The 18,724-nt window shown below is 35.2% G+C and overlaps 1 protein-coding gene and 1 non-coding gene across 3 annotated transcripts; one reads left to right on the top strand and one right to left on the bottom strand.

The window, feature by feature from the left end:
- The first annotated feature begins 198 nt into the window (after positions 1-198).
- On the top strand, positions 199-270 carry TRNAM-CAU (transfer RNA methionine (anticodon CAU)). The gene has a single exon. It is a non-coding gene; the product is annotated as a tRNA-Met (tRNA).
- Positions 271-13,690: 13,420 nt separating this feature from the next.
- On the bottom strand, positions 13,691-18,159 carry LOC108450235 (microtubule-associated protein TORTIFOLIA1-like). Of its 2 annotated transcripts, none has more exons than XM_017747766.2 (5): positions 16,994-18,159; positions 16,198-16,389; positions 15,908-16,007; positions 14,279-15,834; positions 13,691-14,186 (listed from the first exon to the last, which is right to left on the bottom strand). In XM_017747766.2, exons 1-5 carry the CDS (start codon positions 17,684-17,686, stop codon positions 13,989-13,991), a joined length of 2,739 nt encoding a protein of 912 aa, XP_017603255.2. In that variant the 5' UTR covers positions 17,687-18,159; the 3' UTR covers positions 13,691-13,988. The 2 variants fall into 2 exon arrangements, with proteins under 2 accessions (XP_017603255.2, XP_017603256.1); XM_017747767.2 differs by having other exon boundaries at positions 14,279-15,831.
- Between the last annotated feature and the right edge of the window lie 565 nt (positions 18,160-18,724).

Genomic DNA, 18,724 nt, shown 5'->3' with positions numbered 1-18,724 from the left:
CGACGATTGTGGAGAATCATAATTGAAACCAAGTTGAATGTTAAAGCAAAGCCCAACAAAAACTTTTTGAAGGGTTGATTTTAGGATGTTTTCTCATTTTTGTTTTTTTTTGTTTTTTTTTCCCTACTATTTTAAGAGGATGTAAAGGCAAAAAAAAAAACAAAATTTTTAAAACATTAAGTAACAAATGAGCCTCAAATCAAAGTGGCGCAGCGGAAGCGTGGTGGGCTCATAACCCACAGGTCCCAGGATCGAAACCTGGCTTTGATATTTTTTACAGTAATATTTTTTTTATTTTTTATTGCTAAGATCCTTGAACTTTAGCAAAAAAAGCAATTAAGCCCCTATGTGGAAAATGTATTTAATTAAGCCTTCAAACTCTTAAATTGTATAAATTAAGCCCTTTGGCCAAAGTTTTTTGGCTTTGCCCGTTACAGTGCTAATTTGGCCGTTAACAATTAATGCTTGCATGGTGCTCCATATCATTGAGAGTTGCTGGCGTAGCAATGCCATGTCAGTAAAAAAAAATTAAAATATATAAAAGTAAAAGAAATATATATATATATATTTATATTTACTTGAATGAGCTTGGAGAAATTGTTCAGGTTCATTTATTTTAAGACTTAATTTTTAAAATTAAAAAATAAAAATAATTTTAAAATTTGTAAAACTTTATTAAAATTTTTAAAATGTTAAAAAATAAAATTAATAAAATCATTTAAAAGTTAAAATTCGAAATGAATCTGGATAACTAGATTCAATGTGAATTTGACATATATTTTGTTAAGCTCAATGTTTAGTATTTTAGTATCTGACATCATAGACCATGAATGTAACATCCCGATTTTGGGGGTTAGAAGAATTAAGGTTTACGTGTAAGTCTGACACTTCAGTTAGGTTTTTATATTTTTCGTGACAAATTGAAAACAACAATAAGCCTAGTGATTTAGTGATTAGGTGTTTGGCTTGTCTTTGGTCACGGGTTCAAGTTCTTGTGTTCGTTTAAGTGGGAATTAATTGTGTGGTTTTTGTTTCGTTCAATCAGGTTTCAAGGGGTAAGTATTGTGGTTAGGATTCTATCAATTGTTTTGGAATTTTCCATGTTGCAAACGAAAATTTCTTAGTTTTGGGTATTTGTGTGATTGAGTTTTCAGTTTGGTTTGGTGGCGATGAATCAATCGATTCTTGGTGCTTGGAATGGCGTATTTCAGGTGTGTGTTCCAAACCCTTTGTAATTAGGGGTCACTTCGGTTCTGTATCCATGAATTTCAGTAGGTTTGGGGGTGGTTTTTCGACATATAAGCATGTTCCCGCACATGGGCGGTCCACATGGCCATGTGCCACTTAAAGTTAGGTAGGTTTTAGAATCATACGACCAAGAATGAGTCACACGGGCTGCCACACGGTCGTGTGATCATTTTTCGAGGAAGTTGTTGATCGTACATGGCCGTGTGCCTCTATCATACGGGCATGTCCTTCAGCCGCATGGTCGTATCTCCTCTGCTTCTAAAATTATGTTAATTTTGTTACAAGTGCACAGTGAGTTACACGGTTTGCTCACATGGTTGTGTAACCCAGTCACAAGGGCGTGTCACTTCTTTACACAATCGTGTAGACACTTCACACAGTCTGAACCCTCCCATACTGCCATGTGGTCATATTTTGCAGTTTTTACAACTTTTTGCAAAATATTTTGTTTCAGTCCCTAGTCGATTCCTTATACGTTTAAGCTTCGTAGGTGTGTCTGGGTAATTATTTTGGTTTAAATGTGATTATGAATAGGCATTCATTAGATTTAATTTTGTGATTTGTATAAATACGATTTTAATATGGCAAATTAGTTTGGACATTCTTATGAGTTTGGGCATTCATTAGATTTTATTTTTATTCTTTTGAATTGCAAGCTTAGTTGTTAAATAGAACTATTTTGTAAAGTAATTTTTAGTAATTTTTAATGTTTAAGGACTAAAATATTAAAGTGATAAAATTACAAGGATTTGATGCATAATAACAGAAACTATGGGCTGTAATGGAGTGTTATGTAACGCCCCAATTTTCGCGAATTCTGTGAATGTTGGCATAGGTTTAATTATGTTAGTGGGCCTCTAGAAGGCCCAAGCTTAAGATAGAACCCGGTAATTTTAGTTAATTTTTGTTCTATAAGAAAAAGGGAGTGAAATTATGAAATAGGACCTATGTGAAAATGTTTGAAAATGCTATAGGCTAATTTGTAGTGGCCAAATAAATAGTAGTGCAAAATAGGAGGATTTGCATGTCAAATTCCCCACTTTTAATGTAGTGGCCGGCCAAGGTGATGGATAGTTGATAATGTATGCATTTTAGCATTTTAATAGTTAATGGATGATGGGCATGGTAAGCATTATGGGCATATTTTTATTGGAATTATGGCATGAGTATGACACAAATATTAGTAAATCATTTATGTGTCATAAAATGTTGAGTGATAAGAATAACAAAAGGAAGTAAAGGAAGGTTTTTGTTCATTCTTTGTTCTTCATAGCCGAATTTGAGAGAGAGCAAATAGGGGAGGAAACCCTTGAATATTCGGTCACTAGGAGGGGAAAAATTGAAGGTAAGTTATTGGTAGTTTGCTTCTATCTTGATGTTCATGAGTTCTTCTTGATTCTACCCTAACTCATGAAGCATATTTTGGTTTTTGGTTGTTGTTTCATGTTCTTTTGATGAAAAATGGAAGATAGGTGAAGTTGAGCCAAACAAATGAGCATGCATGTGCCTTAGATGCTAAGGGGAAAAATCAGCTAACATGTTATGCTTTAAAATGATGAAATGGAGATTATACTTAAGTAAAATCATAGATATGTGATGATTGATTGGTGATATACATGTTTAAATAACAAGCATGCAAGTTAGGTGTGAAAGAGTGATTTGGTAATAAATCTGCTTGGGACAGCAGCAGTAACGTGACTTTGGAAAATCACCATAAATTGTGGGAGATGAATTAGAAGCTGAATAAATTATGTAATTAAATCTTAATGAGTCTATTTTCAAATGAAATAAACGAGAACATATTTTGAATTCTATACAATGAGAAATTTGATTTGTAATGAAGAGTGGTCAGATTAGTCAAACAGTGAAACATGGGAAACTTTAAGAAAAATCTGGTATTGATTGGCCATACCAAAAATTTTGAAAATTTTATGGATAGAAGATATATGATTCTATTTTCAGGAAAAATTAACGGCACTTGATTTGGAGTTTCGTAGCTCCAGTTATAAATGATTTAGTGACTGTTGCTTAGGAAGACAGCTTGCAGTGAAATTATGATTATGTGGTAAACATTGACAAAAATTTGTTAATGAGTTGCTTATTGATTTCTTATAAGCTTACTATGATTTGTAGGTGTGGTTGGCCGAATATTGTAAGGGGTTAATACGTAGTTTGTATTTGAATAGTTAGATTAACGTGTTAGTAATCCAATTGTAGGCAGTTCGTGTGTGGATCTCGTCAGCATATCGTCGCAAACAGGTGTGTAACTAACACCATCTTTCTTAGTCTAGATCGGCAAAAGTCGAAATGCCGAAAACTGGTATTTTGTAGATTTGCGAGTGTGCGAATGCTCGTGAGGTAAATCGATTAATGTTTTTGGTAAGCTGCAATGTTTGGACCGCAAAGTGCATGATTTACGTGCCTCGATATTTTTGGGCTTAATGGGCCAAAATTGGAATGATGGGCCAACAGCCCAATTCGATAAGAACCCTCGGTAGTGATTACATTAGTACGTGAAAGGTAGGAATATGTATGAAAAACCCTAAAATAGATAAATTACTGAAATACCTTTAAAAGTGGAAAATTTACGCTTTACCCTAGGAGATAAATTACCAAATACCCCTAAGGTTAAATTGACCTAAATGCATGTTTGACTATTGTTATTTATTGCATACCATGTTGTTATTATCGATGCATGGGATGGGATATTGACGGAGGAAGTCTTGAAAGTGGCTTGTCCACGTCTTGGAGGCTTTGCCTCAATTCTTCGATAATCGAGCAAGAAAGGCTAAGCTGTAGAGAGTGTTAATTTGGGTGGGTTGAGCTATTCCCACATGGAGTGTATGGCTGGTACGGGTGGAGTGTAGTGGTTGGTGGGTTGAGTAGTCTCCCAAAATGGGCTTGCATATATTTACTGATGTTGCATATATTTTGAAATAGGCCTATGGGCCATCTTGTTATCTGAATAAGGGCTAAGGCCCGGTTTATTGTAATCTGAAAGGGCTCGGCCCAGACCACTGATAATCGAATGGGCTTAGGCTCAATGGGCTTGAGTGACTTGGGCTTTGAATGGGTTTTCCTTACACTGAGTTTCCCAAACTCACCCTTATTTAACCTTGCGGTGAGCCTTGATGTGGGTGACTTGGAGCCGAGGGATTCAGAGTGGCCATGGTGAATACTTTTGGATTTGAAAAAGAGATTGGTTATCTTAAGTTATTTTTAATTACTATTTAATTTTTGGGTTGTAATAAGGCCATTTTAACTTTATTTTCTTATTTGATTTTTCGGGATTATATTATTAAAACAACTTTAAATTGATGGATACTAATTCAAATGGGCTAGACTTAGGGCGTGATTTCAAAACAATAATTTTTTTTTTAAAATAACACGACGTCACGAATATTCGATTTACCAAAAAAATTTCAACTTGTTATAACCAAGTGTGGCAATGGATGTGGACATGTCTAGGATTGGATCCAATCGACGACTTGGTATAGCGACCTTCATGGCTCACCTCCTCTGTTATGGATACCTACACGGTGCCCACTTCCATTCACTTGGTTAGTTTGACAAAAGTCGGCTTTTTAAAATACTAAAAAGGGAACACGGGTTTTTGACTTCAAAGTGGCACGTCGGATTCGGTCTTAACGTCTGGGCTGGGTTTGGGGTGCTACATGTTATGCTATTGGGCTGAATTTAATTTTAGTTAAAATTAGTTAAATTGTAAGTTTTGAGCTTAAAGACTAAATTGCATAAAAGTAAAATATTTGGGATAATTTCTTAAAAATATCAAAAATGACTTAATTGTATAACCTAAGTTAATTCTGTCGTTGGAATTAGTGAATTGAATGAAATTGTTATTTTAGATCAAGAATGAGTGGAAAATTGAGAAAAAGAGAAAATTATTGAATAGTCCCTGTACTTTTTCGTTGCTGCAGATTAGTCTGGTAAGTTCGTTCGGTTTAATTTTAATACATTTTTAAATGCATAATAGATGAAATCCAGTTATTGAATGCTTATTAATACAAATGATACCTTGTAAATGAGAACTGATATATTGACACGACAGTACTGTTTTTCTTTTGATTGAGATATTCTGAGCCGACGAACGTAGGATAAAGTTTGATTGACATAGCAATAAGTTATAGTGCGCACTATATGGGATTGATTTGAGATAAGACAATAATTCTGTTTATTTCATGTTCATTGAATATACCGAAGTCCAGCATTTGTTGCGGACTATCGTGTTATATTTATAGTGTTTCTGGCGTGTTAACGGGAGCGGATGTAAAGCCTTCAGGCTTGGCACTTAGTGCCGAGGCGTGTTACGGGAGGGATGTTAGTCTACGGGCTAGGCACTTGGTGTTGAGGCGTCTTACCGGTTGGATTGGCCCATATGAGCGTTTGGCGTGTTTTCTGATGGTTAATCGTGTAGTCGTATCCGTATATCTTTCATAGGGAACTATTTAATGAACACTGAGTATTATTGAAATATGGAAAATTGATTTATTCTATTATTGAGTATTTCTTACCTGTTGTGAGCTGTGATTGACAAGAATTCTTATAGCAACCTTGTTGACATGAACTTTATTCATTAAACTTGTTATTTGAATTATTATGTTAAATTCGACAGCTTTATCGTTAAATCGATGAACTTACTAAGCTATATCATTAAATAATTAAGTAGCAAATGAGCATCAAATCAGAGTGGCGCAGCGGAAGCATGGTGGGCCCATAACCCACAGGTCCTAGGATAGAAACTTGGCTCTGATATTTTTTACAATAATATTTTTTACCCTATTTTTGCTAAGACCCTTTAACTTTCGCAAAAAAATCAATAAGCCCTTTTACCAATGTTTTCTGTCTTTAACCGTTTTAGTGCTAATTTGGCCATTAACAATGTTGCCATGGCGCTCCATATCATTGAGAGTTGCTGGCGTAACAATGCCATGTTAGCAAAAAATAAAAAAATTTAAAATATATAAAAATAAAATTTATTTTTATTTTTTTACTCGAATGAGCTTAGAGAAATTGCCTAGGTTCATTTATTTCAAAACTTAAATTTATTTTAAATTAAAAAATAAAAATAATTTTTAAATTTGTAAAACATTATTAAAATTTTAAATAATTAATAAAAATCATTTAAAAGTTAAAATTCGAAATGGATCTACACATATGATATCCAGATTTAATGTGAATCTGACATACATTTTATTAAGCTCACTGTTTAGTATTTTAGTATCTGACATCAGAGACCATGAATAACATGACTAACTCTCCATTGATGATCTTCAACTATTTCATTTGTTTGAAGCCTTGATCCGATGCCTAATCACCCAATAACGCACGGCCCTTAAAGTTGCAAACATTATTACTGATCCAATAATAGTAATTCCGGTAGCAAGCCACTGTTCATATCCGACCACAATGAATGACAAGGCTAAGTATGCCACTGAAACAAGCACACAAGCTAACCACATTATCTTGTTAATAACAACCATGAACTGCTTCTTTCCCTTGCTTTAAATGACTACAACGAAGGTCTGAACCACCACAACAGCCAGTGAAGTGAAGAGAGAAATGGAATCAAAGATGAAGAATATTACAAAAGCAGGGTTTTATCCTATCCTTGCTTCCCCAAGAGAGAGTCCAGGTGGAATTTTTTCTTTTCTATCCACGTATTGACTAGGAACTTGGAAAATACCAGCAAAAGCAACTGTGGCAATTAAAACATTTGATGCAACACCGAATCGGGCTTGGGAGTTTATTTGATGTTCAAAAGGATCGACATTGAAATGGTGTTCAAAGTGCTGATATTTTGACTAGGAACTTGGAAAATACCAGCAAAAGCAACTGTGGAAAATACCAGCAAAGGCTATAAGGCCAGCTACATTGGAGGTTTCAATGTACATCACCGCCGGCGTTTACCTCTAATCATTTGGTTTTTTAAAAGCAACAATGGTTTTTTCTTTTATTTTGATATAATGAGAAATTACTCACGTATGTACAATCAACGGCCACAGTATAGTGTTTTCTTGGCTAGTATTGGGCTGCTAATTTTAAGGATTAAACAGGGTTTCTCTGTAACAGCCATTTTTAAAACCTCTAGATTGTTCATATGCTTTCACCATTTTTCTCACTATTGTCTAAAAGTTCTTGTGTTTCATAAAAAATGGCTAAAGATCATTCTCAATCAATCTGCCAACTAATCAGACATGAAAAACTAGTTTCACCTGAAGATGGAAAAACCATTGTAGGAACAGCTAGGTGCTTGAAACCATGTGTTCAAACTATGTCACAAGCTGCAACAATTCCCAACGCTTCATTGTTGTTCGAAATCTTCTCTCAACAATAAAACCTTAAGAAATGGCCTGATAGTGTCGAGATAAAAGGCTGGCATGCCCCTCAAAAGCATTGGGAAGAATGGGTTGATGACATGGCTAGAAAATATGGGGCTTTGTGGTACCAGACGGGTATTTGTGATGCTATCATGAGTTCTACATATGAAATCAGGTGTAACAAAGATTTGATACTTGGTTTGGTTGAGTTTTGGTGTCCTGAAACTAATACATTTGTCTTTCCATGGGGAGAGGCCACTGTTACCCTTGAAGATGTAATGATTCTTGGTGGGTTTTGAACACTTGGGGATTCAGTGAGAAGACCATTAGAAGGGAAGTTGGTGAAGGTTGAAGAAGATATGAACAAAAAACGTTTGATCTTGTCAAGGAACAAGTCAAAGAAAGCAACACATAGTTGTTGGATAAAGCATTTTATGGAATCAGACGAGGAATATGAACATGTTGCCTTCTTGTCTCTTTGGCTAACAAGGTATGTTTTCCCTTCCTTACCTGAGAAAATTGTTGCCAAGCAAGTTTTTCTTATTGCTAATCATTTGTCTTCAAACACAAGAATGGCACTTGCACAAGCAGTTCTTGCAAATCCTTTACAAAAACCTAACATTGTTCAAACATAAAGCAATGTCTTGTCCTAAACAAATAACTGTTTCAGGTCCATTAAAACTCTTACAATTATGGGCTTTTGAGCATTTTCCTTCGCTTGGTCCAACTATTCCCAATACCCTTAAACCAGGAGAGCCAAGGGCTGCTAGGTTCCATAGATTGAATGCTAAAATCAACTTACAACTTGTTACATCAGTACTTAGATTGCCTGATAACTTCATTTGGCGTCCATATATTGTTGATTTGAAGAACTGGGTTCATCCTTCTTATTACAAACAAACTCAATTGATAACTTTTGATTGTAATGACCGAGATGAGGATCTAAAGTCATTTGGTAAATGCTTGTATGCATCTATGCTAGTTGGACTAGACTGTAAAGAAGAGTATTTTCCACGAAGGGTAGCAATGCAATTAGGATATGATCAAGACCTTCCTGATGCCTTTCCTGTTTGTAGTATCACATTGGAGAAGGTTAGATTTGCTGTTCTTCCAAGGTCCTTTAAGCCTTGTGTATCAGTTAGGTACTTCAATTGGTGGACTAAATTGATATCAACTCGAAAAACAGCTTTATTAAAAGAGATGTATTTGATGTGACGAAACCTTCAACAACAATGTGTAGTGTGAAAACTAGTGATAGTACCATTAACAACAGTGTAGGGAGCTTTGCTTCAGTTGCTAATGATAGTGATGCAGATAATATGCCACTTTCACAAAGGATGAAACATGTGGCTTGCCATTTTAAAACTACTGGTTCACCAAGAGTTCATAATGGGAATGTGAGAAAGAGGAAATTCTCCATATTTGCAGGAAGAAGCAAAGCGCCCATCCCCACATTACCATTTCATGGCAATTCTGCAGGAGGACAAATGAATGGTGGTGGTGGTTCTGAGTCTGACAGAAAAAGGGTTGTTAAAAAAGGGTCAAAAGTTTACCACCACACCATTGAAGGATCACATAAGGGTATTGGTAAAGAAAACAAGACAAGAATGGCTGAAGGCTGCAAAGATGCTAGTGCTACTACTTCTGGTTCAATTCAGAAATTTGGAGTTGAATTAGAAGGAAGGCTAAGGAGATTGGAGAAAATGGCTGGGGTAGCAAAGTAACAGAAGAAAACCATATAGTTGTCATATTTTCATTGTTCTTACATTAACATGCTTGTACCTCGTTACTGTAATGAACCTTTGTCTTACATGACTGACTATTCAAAGCTTTTTTGGGATGTCCCTATGCCTTAAATGTCTTTTGTCCTTTTATGAAGAGTTAAGTTTATGAATCAATCTTCTCTCGTTTTCTTTAATACATCTAAAAATTAGGTTTAATATGAAATTTTATATATAACTTTGATTTTGTGCAAGTAAATGAAAATTTTGATTTAATCTAATATTCATAATTATATATATAATTGTTTTATATTTATATATTGTATGCATAAATATTTATATTCATATTTATATAATATTAAAATAAATTGGTGTATTTATTTCTTTAATATAATTGAATAATATTATAGTTTTATGTTATATATTTGAACCATAATAAAAATTTTATTTTTATAATTATACTTAATCAAAGTTTATATACTAAATTAGCATTAAATTAAAGTTTATGTATAATTTTAACATTTGATTTATGATTTTCTAACGAGATTTCATTTTTATCTATGATTTTAAGAATTGCATTAATCATTCATGATATTTATTAATACTTATTTTTTATTATACATTGATTTTGATTTAATGTGTAATTTAATATATCAATTTTGATTTGTTGCAATTATAGGCATGAATTTTGATTGTAGCTCAAAAAGCATATATAAGAACCCCATGTGATGGCCTGATAGTCAAGGGTGTTAACCGCCCTACGTGTAGCCTGGGTTCAAGTTGTATTAGTCACGTTTGTTATTCGTGCTTTAAAAAATGCGTATATAAGATTTTGATTTTGATTTAATCGTAAATATTTTAAAAAAATAAATACATCGATTTATTCTTCCATAAGCGCCATGCTAGCAAGCCAAAAAAAGTAGTCCAAGGAACCCCAATCCTTGATGACCACCAAGGATTCTCCAAATTTGTCCCAACCCAATCAAAGTGGTTACAAGAGAAGAACTGTGGTTGACAACTTTAAGGCACAAAAGACAACCACACATCTTTAGCAACTAGTCAGTCCCCAAGGACATGCAAGATATCTTCTGTATTGTGATGACAAACTGAGCAAGGCGTATTTTGGCCAATACCTCTTCACACACGTTCAAGATTAGTCAACACCCGTTATTTACACACAAACCATAAAAAGAAAGCATACACAGTGTGGTCCTTGAAAATTCCAAACGTCCTTCCACCTAGTCATGTGGTATTTATCGAGTGTTCTTCATCAACTAAGAATGAAATACTCAAACTTTGTCCAATTTATTTTTAAGCAAGAAAAAAGAATACAAAGAATTTCCAAATTGTGTAATCCTAATATCTTGCTTTCTATTTTCCTATCGTTGTGAAATTGCTTTGCTTTCCAAGTTTCAATTTTTTTAATTAAAAATAAAAAAAAATCTAAAATTAGAGATGGTCTATTTATTTCACCATTTCCTCGTATTTGCACCAAAAAAAAAAGTGTTATGATTTTTATTTTGATGAGATAAGTTGAATGATAAATCGAAGTCATTTTGGCTCTAAATATTTTTAATATAAAAGTTTTTGCTATAGTTATCACTTTATTACAATCTTTAACTTTTGAATTTTTAATAATTAATTGTTGACGTAATATACATGTAAGTTATTATATAAATGTCATGTCAACATCAATAGTAACAAGGTAACGAAAAGTTATCTTTTTCATCTAATTACGAATAATTTGATAAAAAGCACAAAAAGATAAAGGGGTAATTTAATTTTTTATTTATTTATAGTTTACCATGATATTTTACTAATAAATCAACACATCAGCTGCTTATGATCTTACTTTTATTTATTTTAATTAAAAGTTATTTAAACTAAGAATGATGTTCACCAATTCTTCAAATGCACCATTGGCAATCCATCTATTGGCTGCTTCTGTATAATGGATACCAAGGTTTCTTGGAGCATTGGTTTATTGGTGGATAACCACAAGTTCTCGACTGATTGTGACTGTAAAGACCTCCAATTCCAATTTTGAACAGTGTGAAAAATGTACCATATAGCTTTGGAGATTGGTACAAACGGATTGCGGAATTGTAATAATCGGCATAAAAATGTTTATGTTGGAATGATGGTTTCAGAATTTTTTGAGTTGTTTTTGAAGCAATTGGTTATGGTGTTCCGAGAAGTGGTTCAGCCATGTTAGACATCCAGTCAAGGGATCATATTTATTCTTGTTTGAACCTTGAAACTTAGTCAACAAAGCTGGGGAGCATCCAATTGGGAAGTTTCCAGGGACCAAAGATGTCGTTGCACCTATCTCAATCAACTCCTGCATATTAAATGTTGTTAATAATCTGAAACAAGGATAATATTGATCAATGTTCCAAATTCCTGGGAAATTTTGCCTTAAAAATTGGTGATCCTTACATTGATTGATGAAGTTATACTATAAACAGAAAAAAGTAACAAGCTGTCGAATTTTCTCAAAGCTTTTCCCTTGCCATGTTTAATGGCTGTAATCAATCCCTCCAATCTCTCCCATCACAATCAAGGAGTTCCCTCCGAGCTCTTTGCAATCTGTAAGTCATAGCATATTAGCATATAGAGGGGTTTAAAGGACGGTATTGTCGAAGAGAATTGACTCCTTCGGGAGAAGTTTTCAAATATAGTTTGTTGGGTAGTCGATTGAGCCCCAATAATGGAAGGTATTATCCTCTCGACTCTATGAAGAGCTCGAATGTCTTGAGAGGCCAATTATGAGTGCGGATTCACAGAGCCAGGAGCGTCTCGATTGATGGAGATACAATTTGCCCTCATGAAATCACCTCAAACATTAACAAATCAATTCCATGAAATCAAAATACTTGTTCCAAACACCATACTCACTTATCCGAACACATTCAGAGACATGGTCTCTATCATGTTCACAAACTCTCCAAATTCAATCACTAAATGCAAGCATTGATTACGAAATTGGCTTCACATTGGGTGAAAGTTCTAAGGAGCAAGTATAAGATGGTTGATATATGCCCAGAAAGTATTTACCGGAGTAGTTATTCCTATGTGTGGCGATCCCTTCCTAAGGTTTGGAATGAAGTCCGGAACAAAATTATTTGGAGTGTGCTCAATGGCGAAACCATTAAGTTTTGGATGGATAACTGGGTAATGGATACGGGTCCACTTTGGGACGCTAGGATCACCTCTCAAGGTATAAACAAAATGGCTACAGTGAGGGAGTTTGTAGGCGAAGATGGGAATTGGAAATGGGGAGTGTTATCAGCCTGGTTGAGTCATCTCGTTTTGCTTCACATCTCTGGTATTGTACCTCCAAGAGCAGATGCAGGGCCCGATGTTATTTGTTGGAACGGGATGGACAATGGTCACTTCACGATCTCGGACGTCTATACTAGGCTAACAGAAAGAACGTGGCGCGCTAACAATACTTACGAATTTGGAAAGATATCGCAGAGGAATAACTTCAGATCCATCTTGTGAGTTGTGTGGATCAGTTCAGGAAAGCACATTACTTACTGTAAGGGATGGTCCATCAGCTGCCATGGTTTGGAAAGGGATTTTACCGGGATCAGATCAGCAAAAGTTTTTCGCCTCTAACTTAACTTATTGGCTGTTTGCAAATCTTAAGAACACTGAAAGTTAAGGAGATTATAATGTGCAGTGGAACACTCTATTTGCTATAATCTGTTGGAGCCTTTGGAAGCAAAGGAATGGATTTATTTTTCAAAATATGAACTGCTCATCAGATGAAATCATTAGGCAAAGCTTGAGCTTGGCGCAGCACTTTAGAGAAAGCTGCTTAGTAGAGGGACTTAGATCCAACATGAGCACCCTTCGGGATGGGTCAAGATCAACGGCTCGGCAATTTATAAGGATTACACAGTAACGGCAGCTGGAGTGATTAGAGACAATCAGTGATCAGAGAATCAGGGGATGTTCGCCTATATGTGCGGAGCTATGGGATATTTATGATGGCTTGTCCATGGCTTGGAATGGAGGTTACAGACAAGTTCTTTTGGAAACAGACAGTGTGGTGGCCATTAAACGAATCGAAGCTGGTAGCGAGGAAAATACACCTGTCCCTTTGGTAGTGGGTATCAGGAACCTATGCAACAGAGAATGGACTGTTAACATCTCTCATGTTCACAGGGAAGCAAACTTTGCTGCTGATCTAATGTGCAAAACGCCAAATGATAGATTGGGTATTACTAAAGACAGATTTTGTGCAATTCTTCTTCATGTACCAAAAAAATTTGGTTTAAATGGACAAATCTATTTTGTCAGAAAAATAATCCAACCTGCAATATCATACTAAAAAAGGGGCTAATATACTAAAAAAGCCCTTAAACTATTACATTTTATTCAAATAAGCCCATACTTTTTTTAACTAAATAAGGTATATCATTCATGATTACATTTACATCAGAGGCCACCATTTTACATGACATACAAAAATTTATAAGTATAGCCTAAGCCAGCTTTGAATAGATCAAATATTTATACTTATAACACAATGCCATCATAAACTATTTGGGAATAGAAAAAAAAAATTCTTTCACTTACCATTTACTTCATGTAAAAAAAAATGTAATGAATCAGTATCCTGATCAAGAAGTTTTAAAATACAACACATGATTTCATTGCCAGACACAGATTACTTACCAAATTGTTGCAATTCAATCCCCCAGGCAGATGCTAACTGCAATAAGAGTTGGTCGGGTGCCACGCCTTCCCAATCCTCCGGCGGATCCATTGTGGATGCTGCTTCATGCAAAGTCAATAGAAGCTCTTTCTTCAACTCCACCGGAATACCTAATGCGTTCGATCCATTTTCTAACACCACTTCAACTAGCTGAAAAAGTTATAAGTGAAATAAAACTAATTAGAGACTCGATAAAGCATCTTGAACTTTGAATGGTAAGAGATTGAGATGAGAACCGATACCTGTTGAATCCAGGAGAGACAGATATCGAACAAATCGGGTTCTGGAAGGAATTGCACGACAGCATGCAAGGTTTCGTTTGCTATCTCATTTGATAGCTGGTCAACCATAGGACCTGATTTGTCCATTAGCTTTATAAGCAACAGATCATCACCCGTTGATAGAACTTCAGCGTAAGCAGAATCTATATCGCCTACTTGAAGGGCATGCATTGCATTGCTCCAAGAAGTCCAGACTGGATCTCGTTCTGGTCCAACATTATCATCTCCTAGAGCTTCAGCGGTTAATTCAGGCACACGTCCAGTTCGAGATGCTCCATTATCCTCCCCAGCAACACGAATTGCTTCCAACGTAGCTTCATCCTTCGATGCCTGCCAGACACTTCTAGCTGAAGGTCCTTCACCAAGTCTTACAGGCCCGGGACCATTGTCCCAACCTCTCCTGCCACCAATCTGATCACTCTCGTGTTCTGATTTGGGTGATCTACCATCCAGGCCGCTGCTAGCTGGAGCTCTTCTTGATTGAAATTGTCCATTCCTTGATGCATTAAACGCAGGGAAATCCCAATCATCAGACGTTTCAGATCTCCAAGAAGGTCCCCTTCCTCTCCCAACTGGAGCAATTCCATCAGTCTGTGCAAACCTTTCTCCATATGGGATTCGTCCACTGAACTTGGAACCATAGTCAGAGAAGCCATTATACTTCCCTAAAGGTCTATTAGACGATCCTTCAAATCCAGCCATAAAATTACCACCTCTCCTTCCCGATGATATTGATAAATCCCGAGCCATGTCTTCAACAATTCTCTCAAGACCCCTAACTCTGTTCTCCAAAGTTACCATGCTATCATGAGAACCACCCATAAACTCCTGCAACATGTTCATGAGATGCCCTTGCTGCCTCTCAAGCTGCAATAACTGCCTTTGGATAGCCAACCAATTTCCTTTGTTGTTGATGAAGGATCCATCAGACTGTCCATCCACCTTCGAGAAACCCAAACGATTTCCGGATGGTTCTCTTTGATTTACATCTATCCTATCATCACCATCAAAAGCCTTTGTTCTTAAGTTTTTTCCATTTTTCTTCTCTTCAGGCCATTTATCGGACACACCAGAAGCTCCTCTATCAATGTTATGGTTTGTGCCACCAGAGGATGCATGGAAATCATCTGCCTGGTTGTTTCCCGTATAATTCGACCTTCTTCTCAAGTCTGAATCATTTGGTTCTAATTCTTCCTCGTTCTTTGAGTTTGAAGAATTAAGGTATCTACGAGGAACAACTACTTCAACCGGCAAATCACCAGAACCCCTTGTTTTAAGTTTCTGGAAGAATTCGGGATTTAACTCTTTGTCCGTTAATAGAGGTGCTTTCTTCTTTAATATTACAACTGCTTTGTCAGGAATGGTTCCACATTTGCCTTCCGAAACAGAATCCGAATAAGGGGAAAGATTATTCGACAAATCCTTTGCCGATGGATCTGTTTTTTTATCACAAGCATTCGGATTTTTCAAGCCATTCTTTTGTGATGATTCATCTGACTGATGATTGTCACCATCTGCTGCAGTAATTGAAATAAATTTATCCAAGACAACTCGATAAAACTTAGAAACACATAATTAACATATACTTACCATGAGACTTCTGATCATCTACGGCTCCATCATCCCCTTTCCCTGCAATCTTCTTCCATAATTGCAAAGCTTCAGTCATAGCATCTCTCACAGGTTTCATCTGTTTTACCAATAATTAAACATTATCCAACACGATACGAATTCCATAAGGCAGTGTAACACCGTGTATATATAAACACCAAGGAACAGCATCATTTAGAGGACCACAAAGCAAGAGTTACATTGCTTAGACATATGGCATTGAGTGTATGTCAACAGTAAATGAAAGTAAAATGGATTGAGAAAGCTACCCTGTCAAAGCGGCAACCCTCCAATACCGTTATTGTCGAAGATGCTCTATCTGCAATCAAATTGCTTGAATGGAGTGCCAAAGCACTTAAAGTATCAGCAGCTGCCTTCCGTGTCACCCAATCTGTGCTCCCAAGGCATTCATGGATGCTTTGCAGCAAAGCTTCCAAGCTATGAGGTGCAATTGCTCCCACCTGCAACAATGTCATCATAACTTTTTGAAAAACTTCATTTAGTTCATTTTTTTCGAAATGCTTTAATAAAAGGTTTCTACCTATTTTGTACAATCAAACATAAGAAAACGTGGTAAAAGTACCATGGAGACACCTATACTAGATATCAGATTGCATTTTGCCCCCCCAACTCAAAGAATAGGCAAATTATGCATATACATAAGATCAAAAAACAAACTGGTCCTTCTATGAAAAATTTCATCATGTTTTGCTATTAAAAACTGGTCCGTATACATCAGCAGTAGGTAAATGTGGCACACCAAGTGTCATTTTCTAGTTATTCCATCAACATCCTCAGTTTTTAACACTACAAAAGACTGAAATTTATAACCAAAACAAAAACAATTTGCGCTTGGCCTCCATGGTACTTTTACCAAGAAAATGCTCATTAACAGCAACCAAATAAACAAGCACACAGTAAAACAATTAAGAAACTATAAGACTATCACTTGAGCTGCCATTTAACATTCCAAAAACTAACAATATAAAACCATCAATATCCATATGAATTCAACAATGTAAATTATCAAAAAATCAAGCTAAAAAATAACTACATTGCTCGAACCTGTGACAAACTTGCCACTACTGCCAAAAGGGAAGCCTTAGCCATAAAATTCTGACTATTCAACAACTTGCAGATCCTTGGGCAAAGCTTCTGAAAAGCAGTCAAAGGAGGATCACCAGCACATTCCACCATTTTAGCCATACATGTTGCTGCACCAGATTGGACCCCTTTGTTCTGTTCACTCATTGTTTCAAACAACGGCTTTACAAACAATCCCATCATAGTCCCTCCATTTTCCCCTTTCAAATACTGTCCTGAAAGGGCACCAATGGAATCACGACAAGCATCTTTCACCCCAGAATCTGCATCTTTTAACCTTTTAACAATGTGGGCAATGATTTTTGTCAGTTGGGGAGCTGCCAATTCACCATGGCAATTACATAGCATTGAAAGTAACCTTAAAGATTCTTTTTTTACAGCTGGTTTTGGATCATTGGAAGAATCAAATAAGCAGTTTAGTAAGATGGGAAGGGATTCAGGGGCAAGAGATTGGATAATCTTTTCAAGATCTTCAACGGCAATCTGGTAAGTGTCACGGTCTGAAATCTTGGAAAGTAAGGTTAAAATCCTTTGCTTAAATTCTACCATTGCAAGGTGAGAAGATAGTGAAGAGGGTTTTGAAGGGTTTGAAGGAGGAGCTAAAGTTGAAACCTTTGAAGGTTTTGTTGATTTGGATACTTGGGAATTACTCATTGTGGGATTTTTTTTTTGAAAAAATGGGAATTCAAAGATTGGAATGAAGGGGCAAAACAATGGGATTTTCACAGATTAAACAAGGAGAAAAAGATGGGATATTGAGGAAATGGGACAGTTTTGTACTAAGAGGAAAAACAGAAAACTTTTGGAGTTCAGTAAGAGGAAATGTGTGAATCTCTCTAAAGATGAAACTGGGATTTTTAGAGACTGAAACAAAGAAAAAAAAAGGGGATTTTTGAGGGGACGAAATTATTCTATAAACTGAAAAGAATTAAAAGAAAAAAGGAAATGGATTTTGCATACATTGAAAGGAAAATTGATGAAGAAAGAGATATAAGAATTCAAAGATTTGAGTTTTGAGCAATGAGATGGAGTAAGAGTAAAGCTAAGATCTGAATAGAATGAAAAAAACAAGGATTTTGATTTTTTCTGAAATCAAAAGTTTAAATTTTTAAAGATTTAGTGAAGATGGCAGACTTAGTAATTTTGCATTAATAGAATAGGATATAAAAATAATAGAAAAAAAAGTAATTATTCTATCCACTAAAAATAATTAGATTAATTTATCAAACTATTAATGAAGTTTTTCTTTTTTAAAAAAAAACTTAAATACATGTACTTTTGCAAATTTTGAATTTAGTCTATTTATTTTATTTTTAGAATAAAATTATTTTGTTAAATTTATTGGCATGGTATTTTAAAATAAAAATTCATTTGATAATCCTGTAATCAATAAAATAATGTCGTAATAGACATGAATTTAATAAAACTTTTAACAATATCAATAATTGGACTAAATTCCTAAAAATAAAAGTAAGCGGACTAAATCCAAACATATGAAAAATATAGGAAATTGAAACATATTTTAACCTAAATTTAATTTCCTCCATAAATATATATTTAAGTTTGATAATTAGAATTTTAAAAGGTTTAATTTATACTCCAATTCGTACACACCATATAGATGAAAAATAAAAATATTAAATTAAAAAATAAAAATAATAAAAATATTTTTTATTATACGAATTGAGTTAG

The sequence above is a fragment of the Gossypium arboreum genome, chromosome 5 (genome assembly GCF_025698485.1).
Source record: "Gossypium arboreum isolate Shixiya-1 chromosome 5, ASM2569848v2, whole genome shotgun sequence".
NCBI classification, from domain to species: Eukaryota; Viridiplantae; Streptophyta; class Magnoliopsida; order Malvales; family Malvaceae; genus Gossypium; species Gossypium arboreum.
The sequence above is the reverse complement of the archived record's forward strand: the minus strand, read 5'-3'. Positions and strand labels throughout refer to the sequence as shown.